At 41.8% G+C, this 14535-nt stretch overlaps 1 protein-coding gene across 1 annotated transcript in view; it reads left to right on the forward strand.

The window, feature by feature from the left end:
- The window catches only part of drosha (drosha ribonuclease III), a 322738-nt gene that overhangs the window by 216490 nt on the left and 91713 nt on the right, over window positions 1–14535 (forward strand). Inside the window, 1 exon segment of the mRNA XM_055151233.1 lies at window positions 865–909. Coding sequence (XP_055007208.1) covers window positions 865–909 — 45 coding nt within the window.

Genomic DNA, 14535 nt, shown 5'->3' on the forward strand with positions numbered 1-14535 from the left:
AACAATGATTTAAACAAAGGAACCTGTAATTCCATATTATTGTGAGACTTTTGACAATACGATACCACAATATTCTGATTATTGTTACATCCCTACTGTTGATATAAAACTGTATATTTATTTTAGTTCATACTGTTATCGAACTCTGTTCAAACTGCACTTTTTAAAAACACGTCCAGAACCTTTCACTTTTGAGATAAAACTGAAATACGAACTGATCATTTAACACAACAATCCCACGGAAACAAACTTTATCGATCCACAAGGGAAATGATTTGGACACAGACGCTCGCACATCACAATATAAAATAATAACAAAGAGTAAAAAAATATAAATGATGATAATAAATTCAGGAGACACGTGTCCAAAAAGACACAGTTATAATAAATGTAAATGTAGAGTCAAAATAAATTAGAAATATAAGCTTTATACAAGAAAAAGTTCATGTTTTGATGGGAATAACTACACCGATAAATGAAGGACTGTAAAAAATAAATCTTCATCCGAAAATTGGTTTAAAAACATACTTGAACTTCGGAATTGTATGGCATTGTCCTTGCGGAGGTCGATGGTCGGTCGTTGAGGTTGTCGCAGAACGGTGAAGGACCCTCGACCTCAGAAGGTTTAAGAACCCCTCTTTTAGATAAAAACTACTTTGAATTTTTTTTGTTTTCGTTGCATTATTTGCTCGTTTAATTGTGACCATTCAGCTTGGGATTTTGATAGCGATTAATTTTGCTGCCCTAATTTAATCTAATTCAGGTCGTCACGAAAATAATACGATGAATCAAATGTTTAAAATCTTTGAAGGACTCTTTCTTAAACTCACTCCTTTGTTTTGTTCTTCTTGTGTTGTGTTCCAGGACCTGCGGGAAGTCTGGCTGCACTACCCTTCACACCCCCTACAGGTCAGACGCGGTATCTTCTTTTATCCGTTTTTTTTTTTTATTTTCCGTTGTGGGACCCGCTCATTAAACCAGCGCAGCCCGAAGACTCAGATGTTGCTCAGTGTGTTTGAACTGGAAATAACAGCAGCTCCACTTTAGAGACGAAAAACTGCAGGATTCTCTGGTGCTTCATCTTTCACTAATTGGAAAACACTTTATAATAACCGAACCTGATTTAACCTGAATAAAGCATCAACAAAGACTTAATTCACAATCTAAGCAAATGGTTTATTAAGAAATTCAGGTGTGAAAATTCTCAAAGGGACAAAATTACACTGTTTCCTCATCACAAACAGACCTGGAGTTGAGTTTTTTTGTTTAATTCACACAAGTTTAACACACAAACACTGCAGATTTACACTGAGTTCTTCTCTAACGCTTAAAATACTCTGTTCCACCTTGTGATGTCATGTGGTAACACAGGAAGTGCTCAATTTCAACCCAAATCAACTACTACTACTACTACTACTACTACTACTACTACTACTACTACTACTACTACTACTACTACTACTACTACTACTACTACTACTACTACTACTACTACTACTACTACTACTACTACTACTACTACTACTACTACTACTACTACTACTACTACTACTACTACTACTACTACTACTGCTACTACTACTACTACTACTACTACTACTACTACTACTACTACTACCTACTACTACTACTACTACTACTACTACTACTACTACTACTACTACTACTACTACTACTACTACTACTACTACTACTACTACTACTACTACTACTACTACTACTACTACTACTACTACTACTACTTACTACTACTACTACTACTACTACTACTACTACTACTACTACTACTACTACTACTACTACTACTGCTACTACTACTACTACTACTACTACTACTATGCTACTACTACTACTGCCTACTACTACTACTACTGCCACTACTACTACTACTACTACTACTACTACTACTACTACTACTACTACTACTACTACTACTACTACTACTACTACTACTACTACTACTACTACTACTACTACTACTACTACTACTACTACTACTACTACTACTACTACTACTACTACTACTACTACTACTACTACTACTACTACTACTACTACTACTACTACTACTACTACTACTACTACTACTACTACTACTACTACTACTACTACTACTACTACTACTACTACTACTACTACTACTACTACTACTACTACTACTACTACTACTACTACTACTACTACTACTACTACTACTACTACTACTACTACTACTACTACTACTACTACTACTACTACTACTACTACTACTACTACTACTACTACTACTACTACTACTACTACTACTACTACTACTACTACTACTACTACTACTACTACTACTACTACTACTACTACTACTACTACTACTACTACTACTACTACTACTACTACTACTACTACTACTACTACTACTACTACTACTACTACTACTACTACTACTACTGCCACTACTACTACTACTACTACTACTACTACTACTACTACTACTACTACTACTACTACTACTACTACTACTACTACTACTACTACTACTACTACTACTACTACTACTACTACTACTACTACTACTACTACTACTACTACTACTACTACTACTACTACTACTACTACTACTGCCACTACTACTACTACTACTACTACTACTACTACTACTACTACTACTACTACTACTACTACTACTACTACTACTACTACTACTACTACTACTACTACTACTACTACTACTACTACTACTACTACTACTACTACTACTACTACTACTACTACTACTACTACTACTACTACTACTGCCACTACTACAACTACTACTACTACTACAATTACTACTACTACCACTTCAATCAAATCTCTACAAAACTATGAAACTAGAGTCCGATGAGTTTCATTTGGTTTTCCGATAATTTATGTTATTAGGTTCTTTGGGTTTGTGTTTCACACCTGACAGTTTCAACCTGAGGACGTCGGACTGCAGGTGGCGCTGTCGTCCTGCTCCCAGCGGTAGGAGGACAGCGCCAGAACCTGTTTAAATCAGCCGAGCGACACGTCACGGCAACATCACGTGACTCTGAGGAAGACAAAACTGTCAGGTATGAAAACAAACCCTTGGTCTGAAAAAAAACCCTAATAACATCGACGAAACTAGAACTAAAAGATAAAAGGAACTATTACTGTATTTTTGAACTATATGACACATTGGATTATAAGGCTCATTGAGCGAAACAAATGGACGCCACTTGAGACTGATCCTTAGTCCAGGCGTCCACGATTATTATATAAACTATAAGCTCTGAAAAAAACAGCTCTTTCCTTGTGCACTGATGCGGTTCAGCTTTTGTTGGACTAAAGGACACGACTCAGTGGAATATGAGCGAAAATCAGTTTGAGGTCAGAAAGCACAACCAGAATAAATACATAAGGTGCACCGTCGATTTTTGAGAAAATGAAGTTTAAGTGCGTCTTATAGTCCAAACAAATACAGTAACTTGAAAACTTCTGCTTCATGACATCATAATTTGTGTTTTCAGTCCAAAAGAGAACTGTGTCAGTTCCCTGAACACTCGTGTTCACACTCGGTTTGATCTCACTGAGCGTTTGGGAACCGAAAAGTAGTTTTTTCTACGTGAACCGTGACGACACAGTAGACGTCACCGTTCTGACCTGAAAACAGCTAAGATGGAACAGAGGAAATGTGTAATAAAGAGTTACTCAAACAGGTGTGAATGAAAGAAACACAAATCCAGGTCTGTTTTTGACGAGGAAACAACTCTAGAACACGACTTAAAACTCATCGAAGTAAATTCTGTGTTGTTTCATTCATTTAACATTATTTAAATGGAAATAGTTGGTAAATATATTTTTTTAATGGTATAAGGCATCAAGGAACCATTCACACACACACACACACACACACACACACACGTTCATAAACATATGTAGACATTGAGGTCAACATTGGTGAAGTGTCTTGCTCAAGGACACAACAGCAACAATGTTTACACTGTAAATTTCTCTGATGTGGCCCAGATTTTCAAACTTATATCAGGTTCTTCATGTTATTTTCACATTTATTATCCACTCATTAGTTCTGACACTACTTCATTCTCGTCTAGGTTTGTTTATTTTGCGAGAACTTGTCAAGTAAAATGATTTTGCCGCTTGAACAGATCATTTTAAGTCATTTTCTGATGGATTTAAGTGTTTATATCTTAAATTTTGACCAGTGAGTGTGAGGAGCGGGATTCAAACAGCGACATCATTTATTTGTTTTGGTTTTGAGTTTTTTAGTTAAAGCGTCGCACGTGTGTGTCTGGGCTCGGGGAGGGCGGGTTTTTTTCTGTTGCTGCGTGTTTAATTTTTCCTGATTGGCTTTTATCTCCATGGCAACATCAAAGCGAGAAACGGAGCAAACGACGGAATCAATTATCTGAGAAACGACAAACATGTTCTGGAAAGTTCCGACGATCAGTGGGGTCTTCAAAACACGACGTGGCGCTCCTCTCTCCTCCCTCTCTCCCTCTTTCCCTCTCTCCTTCTCACTTTCTTGTCTCTCTCTTCTTTCTCTCTCTCTTTCTTCATCTCTTTCCTTCTCTTTCTCTTCCTCTCCCTCTTCTCCCCCTCTGTTTCTCCCACTTCTCTCTCTTTCTGTCTCTGTCTCTCTTTCTCTCTCTTCGTTCTTTCACTTTTCTCTTTCTCTCATCGTCTGTCCGACTCTTCACCCTCTCTCATCTTCTCTCTGTCTCTCCAAAGTTCTCTCTCTTCTCCTCTCTTCGTTCTCTTTCTCTCATCTTCTGTCTCTCTGACTTTCTCTCTCCTCTCCTCTCTTCCTTTCTTTCACTTTTCTCTTTCTCTCATCTTCTCTCTGTCTCTCCGACTTTCTCTCTCTTCTCCTCTCTTCGTTCTTTCACTTTTCTCTTTCTCTCATCTCTCTCTGTCTCTCCGACTTTCTCTCTCTTCTCCTCTCTTCGTTCTTTTTCACTTTTCTCTTTCTCTCATCTTCTCTGTCTCTCCGACTTTCTCTTTCTTCTCCTCTCTGTTCTTTCACTTTTCTCTTTCTCTCATCTTCTCTGTCTCTCCGACTTTCTCTCTCTTCTCCTCTCTTCGTTCTTTCACTTTTCTCTTTCTCTCATCTTCTCTCTGACTCCTCCCCTTTTCTTCTTTTTTCTTTCTCTCTCTCTCCGACCGTCTCTCTTACTCTCCCCCTCACTCCCTTTCTTTCCTTCTTTCTTCATCTCTTCCATCCTTTCTCTTCTCTCTCCGCCGTCTCATCTTCCCTTTCTCCTCTCTGTTCTCTCTGTTTTCCCGCTCTCTCTTCCTCCCTCTGTCTTTCTCTCCTTCTCTCCCTTCTTCTTTCTCATTTTCAGTTTTCGATTTTGTGTTTAAATGAAAAATGGAAAAAATATAACGGATGTTCTCTGTGTCTGTGACTTAAACTGCGATTCCGGACTCAACCAGGACTAAAACTGGACTAAAACAGGTCCGGGACCAGATCAGGAACAGGACTGAGACTGAGACTGAGACAGGGACCAGACCGGGACCAGGACCAGACCGTGACCAGGACCAGGAACAGGAACAGGACCAGGCTTGAGACCAGGACTGAGACCGGGAACAGGACCAGGACTGAGATCAGGACTGAGACTGAGACTGAGACCAGGACCAGACTGGGACCAGACCAGGACTGAGACCGGGAACAGGACCAAGACTGAGATCAGGACTGAGACTGAGACTGAGACCAGGACCAGACTGGGACCAGACCAGGACTGAGACCGGGAACAGAACCAGGACTGAGATCAGGACTGAGACTGAGACTGAGACCAGGACCAGACTGGGACCAGACCAGGACTGAGACCGGGAACAGGACCGAAGACTGAGATCAGGACTGAGACTGAGACCAGGACGGACTCCAGCCGGACTGAGACGGGACTCTCGGCTGAGACCGGGACTGAGACTCCGTCGACTGAGACCGGGAACAGGACGGACTGAGACCTCGTCGGACTCCGTCTCTCGGGACTCTCTGGACGGATCAAACCAGGACTGAAAACGGTTTAATCCTGGTTTAATCCATTATTCATTTTTTCCATTTTTCATTTAAACACAAAATCAAAAAACTGAAAAAATTAATCATTATCTGTTTTATTCATTTTTCTTTCTTTTCTTTTTTTTTTTTTTTTTTTTTCTAGGCAAATAATGAAGAAATTTGTAGTTTTTTTTCATTTTCTTATTTTTAGTTTTACATTGAAAAACAAATAAACAAATGACACACGGACTGGATAATATTTTAATTCCAAACTATTTAATCCAGAACAATTAATCCATAATTAAAAACCATGTAAACTCTCCTCTCGTCTCTCGTCGTCTCTCCTCGTCTCTCGTCGTCTCTCGTCTCTCGTCGTCTCTCGTCGTCTCTCGTCGTCTCTCGTCTCTCGTCTTCTCTCGTCTTGTGTCGGTCTGCTCCGTGGTCTTGTCGGTCTCCTCGTCTCTCGTCGTCTCTCGTCCTCTCGTCGTTCTCTCTCGTCTTGTCCGTCTGTCTCCGTCGGTCTCGTCGTCTCTCGTCTCTCGTCGTCTCTCGTCGTCTTCTCTCGTCTTGTGTCCGTCTGCTCCGTGGTCTTGTCGGTCTCGTCGTCTCTCCTCATCTCTCGTCTCTCGTCGTCTCTCGTCGTCTCTCTCGTCGTCTCTCTCTCGTCTCTCGTCGTCTCTCGTCGTCTCTCGTCTCTCCTCGTCTCTCGTCGTCTCTCTCGTCTCTCGTCTTCTCTCGTCTTGTGTCGGTCTGCTCCGTGGTCTCGTCGTCTCTCGTCTCTCGTCGTCTCTCGTCCCTCGTCTTCTCTCGTCTTGTGTCCGTCTGCTCCGTCTGGTCTCGTCGTCTCTCGTCGTCTCTCGTCTCTCGTCGTCTCTCGTCTCCTCGTCGTCTTCTCTCGTCTTGTGTCCGTCTGCTCCGTGGTCTCGTCGTCGTCTCTCGTCGTCTCTCTCGTCTCGTCTCTCTCGTCTCTCGTCGTCTCTCGTCTCTCGTCTCTCGTCGTCTCTCGTCTCTCGTCTCTCTCGTCGTCTCTCGTTCTCTCGTCTCGTCTCTCGTCGTCTGTCTCTCGTCGTCTCTCGTCTCTCTCGTCGTCTCTCTCGTCTTGTCTCGTCTGTCTCTCGTGGTCTTGCCGTCTTCGTCGGTCTCTCGTCGTCTCTCTCTCGTCGTCTCTCGTCTCTCGTCTCTCGTCGTCTCTCTCGTCTTCGTCTCTCGTGTCTCTCGTCTCTCCGTCTGTCTCCGTCGGTGTCTCGTCCGTGTCTCGTCGGCGCTCGCTCACGTCAACAGTGTTTGTCTGAAACGAGGCCTCGCGTTTCCAGATCAAAGTTGCCCTAACAGGATTACACTGTGGGACGGTACATTTGCCCCGGGGGCGACTCTTCCTCCTCCGTCTGATCTCCGCTCGTCTCCTCTCGCGCGGGCCCCAAATAACACCATCTTATATTTATGTACAACTCGTCTTCTCGTCTTTTGTCTCCGGTCTCAGCTGGTTTCTGCCCCACGCGTCTTTTTAAGCTCACAGAAACTCTTTGGCTGCTTCTGTTCTTTCCCCTTTGGAGCGTTTGATTTAAAATAGAACTTTAAAGACGGAATATTTGACTTCTGCGGTGTCGGGAAGATTACTTTTCAAATGTAATCCCCTACAGATTACAGATTACACACACCAACATGTAGTTTGTAACGTAATCCATTAAAATACTTAAAGTGAGTAATGTAATCTGAATACTTTGGATTACTTGATTTGCTGTAGAGAAGCAAAGACGAGGAAGCCCAGACTTTACTCAACCAAATAAAAAATATTACTGATAGAGACACAGTCCGACAGCATGATTTAGTCCTGTTAAATCCTGGTTTAGTCCAGTTTTAGTCCTGGTTTAGTCCTGGTTTTAGTCCTGGTTTAGTCCTGGTTTAGACCTGGTTTAGTCCTGGTTTAGTCCTGGTTTAGTCTGGTTTAGTCTGGTTTAGTCCTGGTTTAGTTCTGGTTTAGTAGTTTGGTTTAGTCTGGTTTAGTCCTGGTCCTGGTTTAGTCCTGGTTTAGTCCTGGTTTAGTCCTGGTTTAGTCCTGGTTTAGTCCTGCCTGGTTTAGTCCTGCCTGGTTTAGTCCTGGTTTAGTCAAGTCCTGGTTTAAGTCTGGTTTAGCTCTGGTGTCCTGAGGGGCCACGTACAGAGACGCTGGAGACGCTGCTGTGATAAACACCACAGAAAATTAACAAGATTTTAATAGAAAATAGAATTAAAATATTTTAGTAGAAAATCAGCCGAGGGCCAGATTAAAGATTAAAGATTAAAGGTGTTGGAGGGTCTCATGTTCTCCTCCAACGAATGGGACGTCCCAAAGTGAAGTCACCCAGTGAGTTCAGTCCAACAAGACAAAAACATGATCTTTACATTCTCATAAAATACACAAACAGATTGACCGTATCACAAAAAGCATCTTAGGTCAAACTCCACGTTAAGTCCATCAGGAGCAAGAGGATTAAGTTGGTGAGTCCAGAAATCCTCTCATAATGTGAACTTTGACCTGAGAATTAACACTAAGGGAAGTTGAATTAACACTAGAGGAAGTTGAATTAACACTAAAGGAAGTTGGATTAAGACTAAAGGAAGTTGAATTAACACTAGAGGAAGTTGAATTGACACTAGAGGAAGTTGATTTGACACTAGAGGAAGTTGAATTAACACTAAAGGAAGTTGAATTAACACTAGAGGAAGTTGAATTAACACTAAAGGAAGTTGAATTAACACTAAAGGAAGTTGAATTAACACTAAAGGAAGTTGAATTAACACTAGAGGAAGTTGAATTGAACACTAGAGGAAGTTGAATTAACACTAAGGAAGTTAAATTAACACTAGAGGAAGTTGAATTAACACTAGAGGAAGTTGAATTAACACTAGAGGAAGTTGAATTAACACTAAAGAAGTTGAATTAGACACTAAAGGGAAGTTGAATTGAACACTAAAGGAAGTTGAATTAACACTAGAGGAAGTTGAATTAACACTAGAGGAAGTTGAATTGAACACTAGAGGAAGTTGAATTAACACTAAAGGAAGTTGAATTGAACACTAGAGGAAGTTGAATTAACACTAAAGGAAGTTGAATTGACACTAGAGGAAGTTGAATTAACACTAGAGGAAGTTGAATTGAACACTAGAGGAAGTTGAATTAACACTAAGGAAGTTGAATTAACACTAAGGAAGTTGGAATTAAGACTAAAGGAAGTTGAATTAACACTAAAGGAAGTTGGATTAGACTAAAGGAAGTTGAATTAACACTAGAGGAAGTTGAAGTTGAATTAACACTAGAGGAAGTTGAATTAACACTAGAGGAAGTTGAATTACACTAGAGGAAGTTGAATTAACACTAAAAGGAAGTTGAAGTTAAAGAAGTTGAATTAACACTAGAGGAAGTTGAATTACACTAAAAGGAAGTTGAATTAACACTAGAGGAAGTTGAATTAACACTAGAGGAAGTTGAATTAACACTAAAGGAAGTTGAATTAACACTAGAGGAAGTTGAATTAACACTAGAAGTTGAAATTAACACTAGAGGAAGTTGAATTAACACTAGAGGAAGTTGAATTGAACACTAGAGGAAGTTGAATTAACACTAGAGGAAGTTGAATTAACACTAGAGGAAGTTGAATTAACACTAAAGGAAGTTGAATTAACACTAGAGGAAGTTGAATTGACACTAGAGGAAGTTGAATTAACACTAGAGGAAGTTGAATTGACACTAGAGGAAGTTGAATTGACACTAGAGGAAGTTGAATTAACACTAGAGGAAGTTGAATTAACACTAGAGGAAGTTGAATTGACACTAGAGGAAGTTGAATTAACACTAGAGGAAGTTGAATTAACACTAAGAGGAAGTTGAATTAACACTAGAGGAAGTTGAATTGACACTAGAGGAAGTTGAATTAACACTAGAGGAAGTTGAATTAACACTAGAGGAAGTTGAATTAACTAAAGTAACACTAAAGGAAGTTGAATTAACACTAGAGGAAGTTGAATTAACACTAGAGGAAGTTGAATTAACACTAAAGTTGATTAACACTAAAGGAAGTTGAATTAACACTAAGAGGAAGTTGAATTAACACTAGAGGAAGTTGAATTAACACTAGAGGAAGTTGAATTAACACTGGAGGAAGTTGGATTAACACTAGAGTTGAACACTAAGGAAGTTGATTAACACTAAAGGAAGTTGAAAGTTGAACACTAGAGGAAGTTGAATTGACACTAGAGGAAGTTGAAATTAACACTAGAAGTTGAATTAACACTAGAGGAAGTTGAATTAACACTAGAGGAAGTTGAATTAACACTAAAGGAAGTTGAATTAACACTAGAGGAAGTTGAATTGACACTAGAGGAAGTTGAATTAACACTGGAGGAAGTTGGATTAACACTAAAGGAAGTTGAATTGACACTAGAGGAAGTTGAATTAACACTAGAGAAGTTGAATTTGAATTAACACTAGAGGAAGTTGAATTAACACTAAAGGAAGTTGAATTGAACACTAAGAGGAATTAACACTAGTTGAATTAACACTAAAAGGAAGTTGAATTAACACTAGAGGAATTAACACTAGTTGAATTAACACTAGAGGAAGTTGAATTAACACTAGAGGAAGTTGAATTAACACTAAAGGAAGTTTGAATTAACACTAGAGGAAGTTGAATTAACACTAGAGGAAGTTTAACTTCAACCATATCAACTCTGGCAAATAACCCCCATTTAACACTCAAATATTTAAAATAACACTTTTTTTGTGTTAAAAACAACTCTGAAATATTTCACCCTGAAATTTTAACCCTCCACTTTTTTCTGTGTAAGTGTAGAGCTGTTTAAAGTCACACTGTGGAACATTCCAGACATAAAAACAAGCAGGTGAGGGACCCCAAAACCAAAAAAGTTCCATAGTTCTCCTTTAATATAGAGCAGAACGACTAGTAAATATTGCATTTTTTTTTATGTATTTGTGATTTCTTTAAGTACTTTTACATGAACCACAAACATGCCAGCGCCGTGTTTTCCTCTCGTACGTTTACACGAGTTCAGTCGGTTTAAACATGACTTCATTCTCTGTATAATTAATAAACTCTAAGTATATTAGCCTCAACATCCCTCAACTTCTTATTTATTTATTCCCGTCTTTTCCGCGCCGTCTGGAGTTGGAGTTTTCCTCTCCGCGTCGGGCCGGACTCGGGTGAAGCATCTCTAATGGCTTCTGATCGTTTGACGTCGGCGTCGTTAATTACCGGCGTGCGAACCCCTGACGCGCGCCCGTACATCACCCGCGCCGGCGTTTCCGTGCCGACGAGCGCGTCCCTCACACGTTCGCTTCGCTTTATTCGCCCCGACGCTTCGCCAACTTTGATCTGCGGCGAGTCGTTTCTCTAAGTGACGTTTCGGCGGGTCGGGGCTCGCGTTCGGCTCGTTTTGCTCCGCGTGGAGTTTTAATCAAAGAATCAAAGAGGAAACATGTTTACGTAGTTCACTTCTGTTCGTTTGATCAGTTTGACGCTTCACTCAGAAATTAAAGGTGCGAAATGGAACATTTTCGGTGAGCGGGTGCGTCTTTTAATTTAGCGTGTTTCACTGCAACTTTTGAGCGAAAAATAGGCTAAAATAAAAGCACGCTTTTGTTTTATGACTTTTTTTTTGGTTTGTTTTGTGTTTATTTTACTGAAAAACTTACAAAAATTTGTGTCCTTACTGCAAAACACAACATCTAGATAAATTAAAATGACTTAAATTCAGAACTTTGACTTTATTTGAGTCGATTCAACTTGACGAGAAAAGTTGTCGACCAATGGAAGAAGTGTTTTTTCTCTTTCTCTCTCTCTGTGTTCGTTCGCTTCGCTTTATTCGCTCCCGACGCTTCGCCAACTTTGATCTGCGGCGAGTCGTTTCTCTAAGTGACGTTTCGGCGGGTCGGGGCTCGCGTTCGGCTCGTTTTGCTCCGCGTGGAGTTTTAATCAAAGAATCAAAGAGGAAACATGTTTACGTAGTTCACTTCTGTTCGTTTGATCAGTTTGACGCTTCACTCAGAAATTAAAGGTGCGACATGGAACATTTTCGGTGAGGGGTGCGTCTTCGTTTAGCGTGTTTCACTGCAACTTTTGAGCGAAAGATAAGCTAAAATAAAAGCATGCTTTTGTTTTATGGCTTTTTTTTGGTTTGTTTTGTGTTTATTTTATTGAAAAACTTATAAAAATCTGTGTCCTTACTGCAAAAAACAACATCTAGATAAATTAAAATGACTTAAATTCAGAATTTTGACTTTATTTGAGTCGATTCAACCTGTCGACCAATGGAAGAAGTGTTTTTTCTCTTTCTCTGTGTTCGACTGAAACTTTGAAGCACATTTCAAACGTATATTTCTATTTTCTCCACTCTTTTTTTCTGTCAAATCTTGATATTTCTCCTTTTCCTCCTGTTTTCTCTCGCTCTCTCTTCTCATCCTCTTTTTTCTACTTTCCTCTATATACCTCTTTATACCTTTTCACTCCTGTCTTCCTCCCTCTCTCCCTCTTCTCTCCCTCTCCTTCTCTATTCACTCGTCTCCTCTCCTCCCAGTGCCTCCTTTCCTCTCTCCCTCTCCTCTCTTCTTTCTCCCTTTCACCATACTGTCCTCTTCCTCCTCCTCACCCTCTCTCTTCTCCTCTCCTCTTCTCCTCTCCTCCCCACTCCTTTCCTCTCTCCCTCTTCTCTCTTCTCTTACCCCTCTTTTTCTCTCCTTTTTCTCTTTTCCTCCCCACTCCTACTCTCTCCCTCACCTCCTCTCCTCCTCTTTCCTCCTCTCCTCCTCCTTCCCTTGCCTCATTTTCTCTCTCCTCTTTCGCTCTTCTCTTACCCCTCTCCTCCCCCCTTCTTCCATTTGACTCTCCTCTGCTCCTCTCCTCCTCTCCTTCTCTCCTCTTCTCCTCTCCTCCCCTCGTCTCGTCTCCTCTCCTCCTCTCTTCCTCTCCTCTCCTCCTCTCCTCCTCTCCTCCTTTCCTTTCCTCTCCTCTCCTCCTTTCCTCCTCTCCTCTCCTCCTCCTTCTACTCCTCCTTCCTCCTCTCTACTCCACACCTTTCCTCCTCTCCTCTCTCCTCCTGTCTCCAAATCTCTCCTCCCTTCTCCTCTCTCCTCTCCTCTCCTCCTCTCTTCCTCTCCTCTCTCCTTCTCTCCTCCCTCTCTTCTTCTCCTCTCTCCTTCTCCCTCTCTCCTCTCTCCTCTCTCTTCCTCCTCCTTGTCTCCTCTCCTCCTCTCTTCTCCTCGTTTCCTCCTCCTCTCTCCTCTCCTCCCCTTGTCTCCGCTCCTCCTCTCCTTGTCTCCTCTTCTCCTCCTCCTCTCCTCTTCTCCTCCCCTCGTCTCCTCTTCTCTTCCCCTCCTCTCCTCTCCTCCTCCTTTCCTCCTCTCCTCTCCCTCCTCGCTCGTCTCCTCTCCTCCTTTCTCCAAATCTCTCCTCCCTTCTCCTCCTCTCTCCTCGTTTCCTCTCTCCTCCTCACTCATCCTCTCAGTCACACCTCTCCTCCTCTCCTCTCTCCTCCTCTCCTCTCTCCTCTCTCCTCTCTTCTCCTCCTCTCCTCTCCTCCTCTCCTCCTCTCTCTTCTCCTTGTCTCCTCTCTCCTCTCCTCTCCTCCCCTTGTCTCCTCTCCTCTCTCCTCCTTTCCCCTCCTCCTCCTACCCTTCCTTCCTCCTCTCTACTCCACACCTTTTCTCCTCCTGTCTCCAAATCTCTCCTCCCTTCTCCTCCTCCCTCCTCGTTTACTCTCCTCTTTTCCTCTCTCCTCCTCACTCATCCTCTCGGTCACACCTCTCCTCCCTCTCTCCTCCCTCTCTCCTCCCTCTCTCCTCTCCTTCTCTTCTCTCCTCCTCTCTTCTTCCTCCGTTCGTCTCTGGCTGGCGGACATTCTCTCCTCTCCTCCGTAGTATCCGTGGACCTGTCAGATTCCATTAGTGTTGACGTGTGACATTTAAATGCCTTTCCTTAATTAACCAAAGGGAAAAATATACAGAAAAAACACACACACACGCACACACACACACACACACACACACACACACACACACACACACACACACACACTCGGATCCGCGAGCGCGAGGCGTTTCCGAGATAAAACCGCGACATTACAAACAGACGCCCAATTAAAATACTCTGAGATCAGAAACACGAGACGTTTCCCAATCGAATACGAGACAGAAACACTTTTAAAATGAAGACGTGATTCAAAATAAACTCTCTTCCCGTTGTCTCTTCTGCACATGAACAAGTACAGGTTGGGTTCTGGAACGGAAGCACAGGCTCCGCCCCCCAAACCTGACGAAGACGACGAGTCACGGAGCAAATGAAATAACTGGAGGGAACTGCTGCTTTTACCTGAACAGACCGGGACCGAGACCGAGACTAGACCAGGACTGAGACCAGGACTGAGACTGAGACCAAGACTGAGACCAGGAGCAGACCGAGACTAGACCAAGACTGAGACCAGGAGCAGACCGAGACTCAGACTGAGACTGAGACTGAGACTGAGACCGGACTGAGACTGAGACTCAGACT

The sequence above is a fragment of the Boleophthalmus pectinirostris genome, unplaced genomic scaffold (genome assembly GCF_026225935.1).
Source record: "Boleophthalmus pectinirostris isolate CB_2022bp ecotype Guang Dong unplaced genomic scaffold, ASM2622593v1 HiC_scaffold_15, whole genome shotgun sequence".
Classification (NCBI taxonomy): Eukaryota; Metazoa; Chordata; class Actinopteri; order Gobiiformes; family Gobiidae; genus Boleophthalmus; species Boleophthalmus pectinirostris.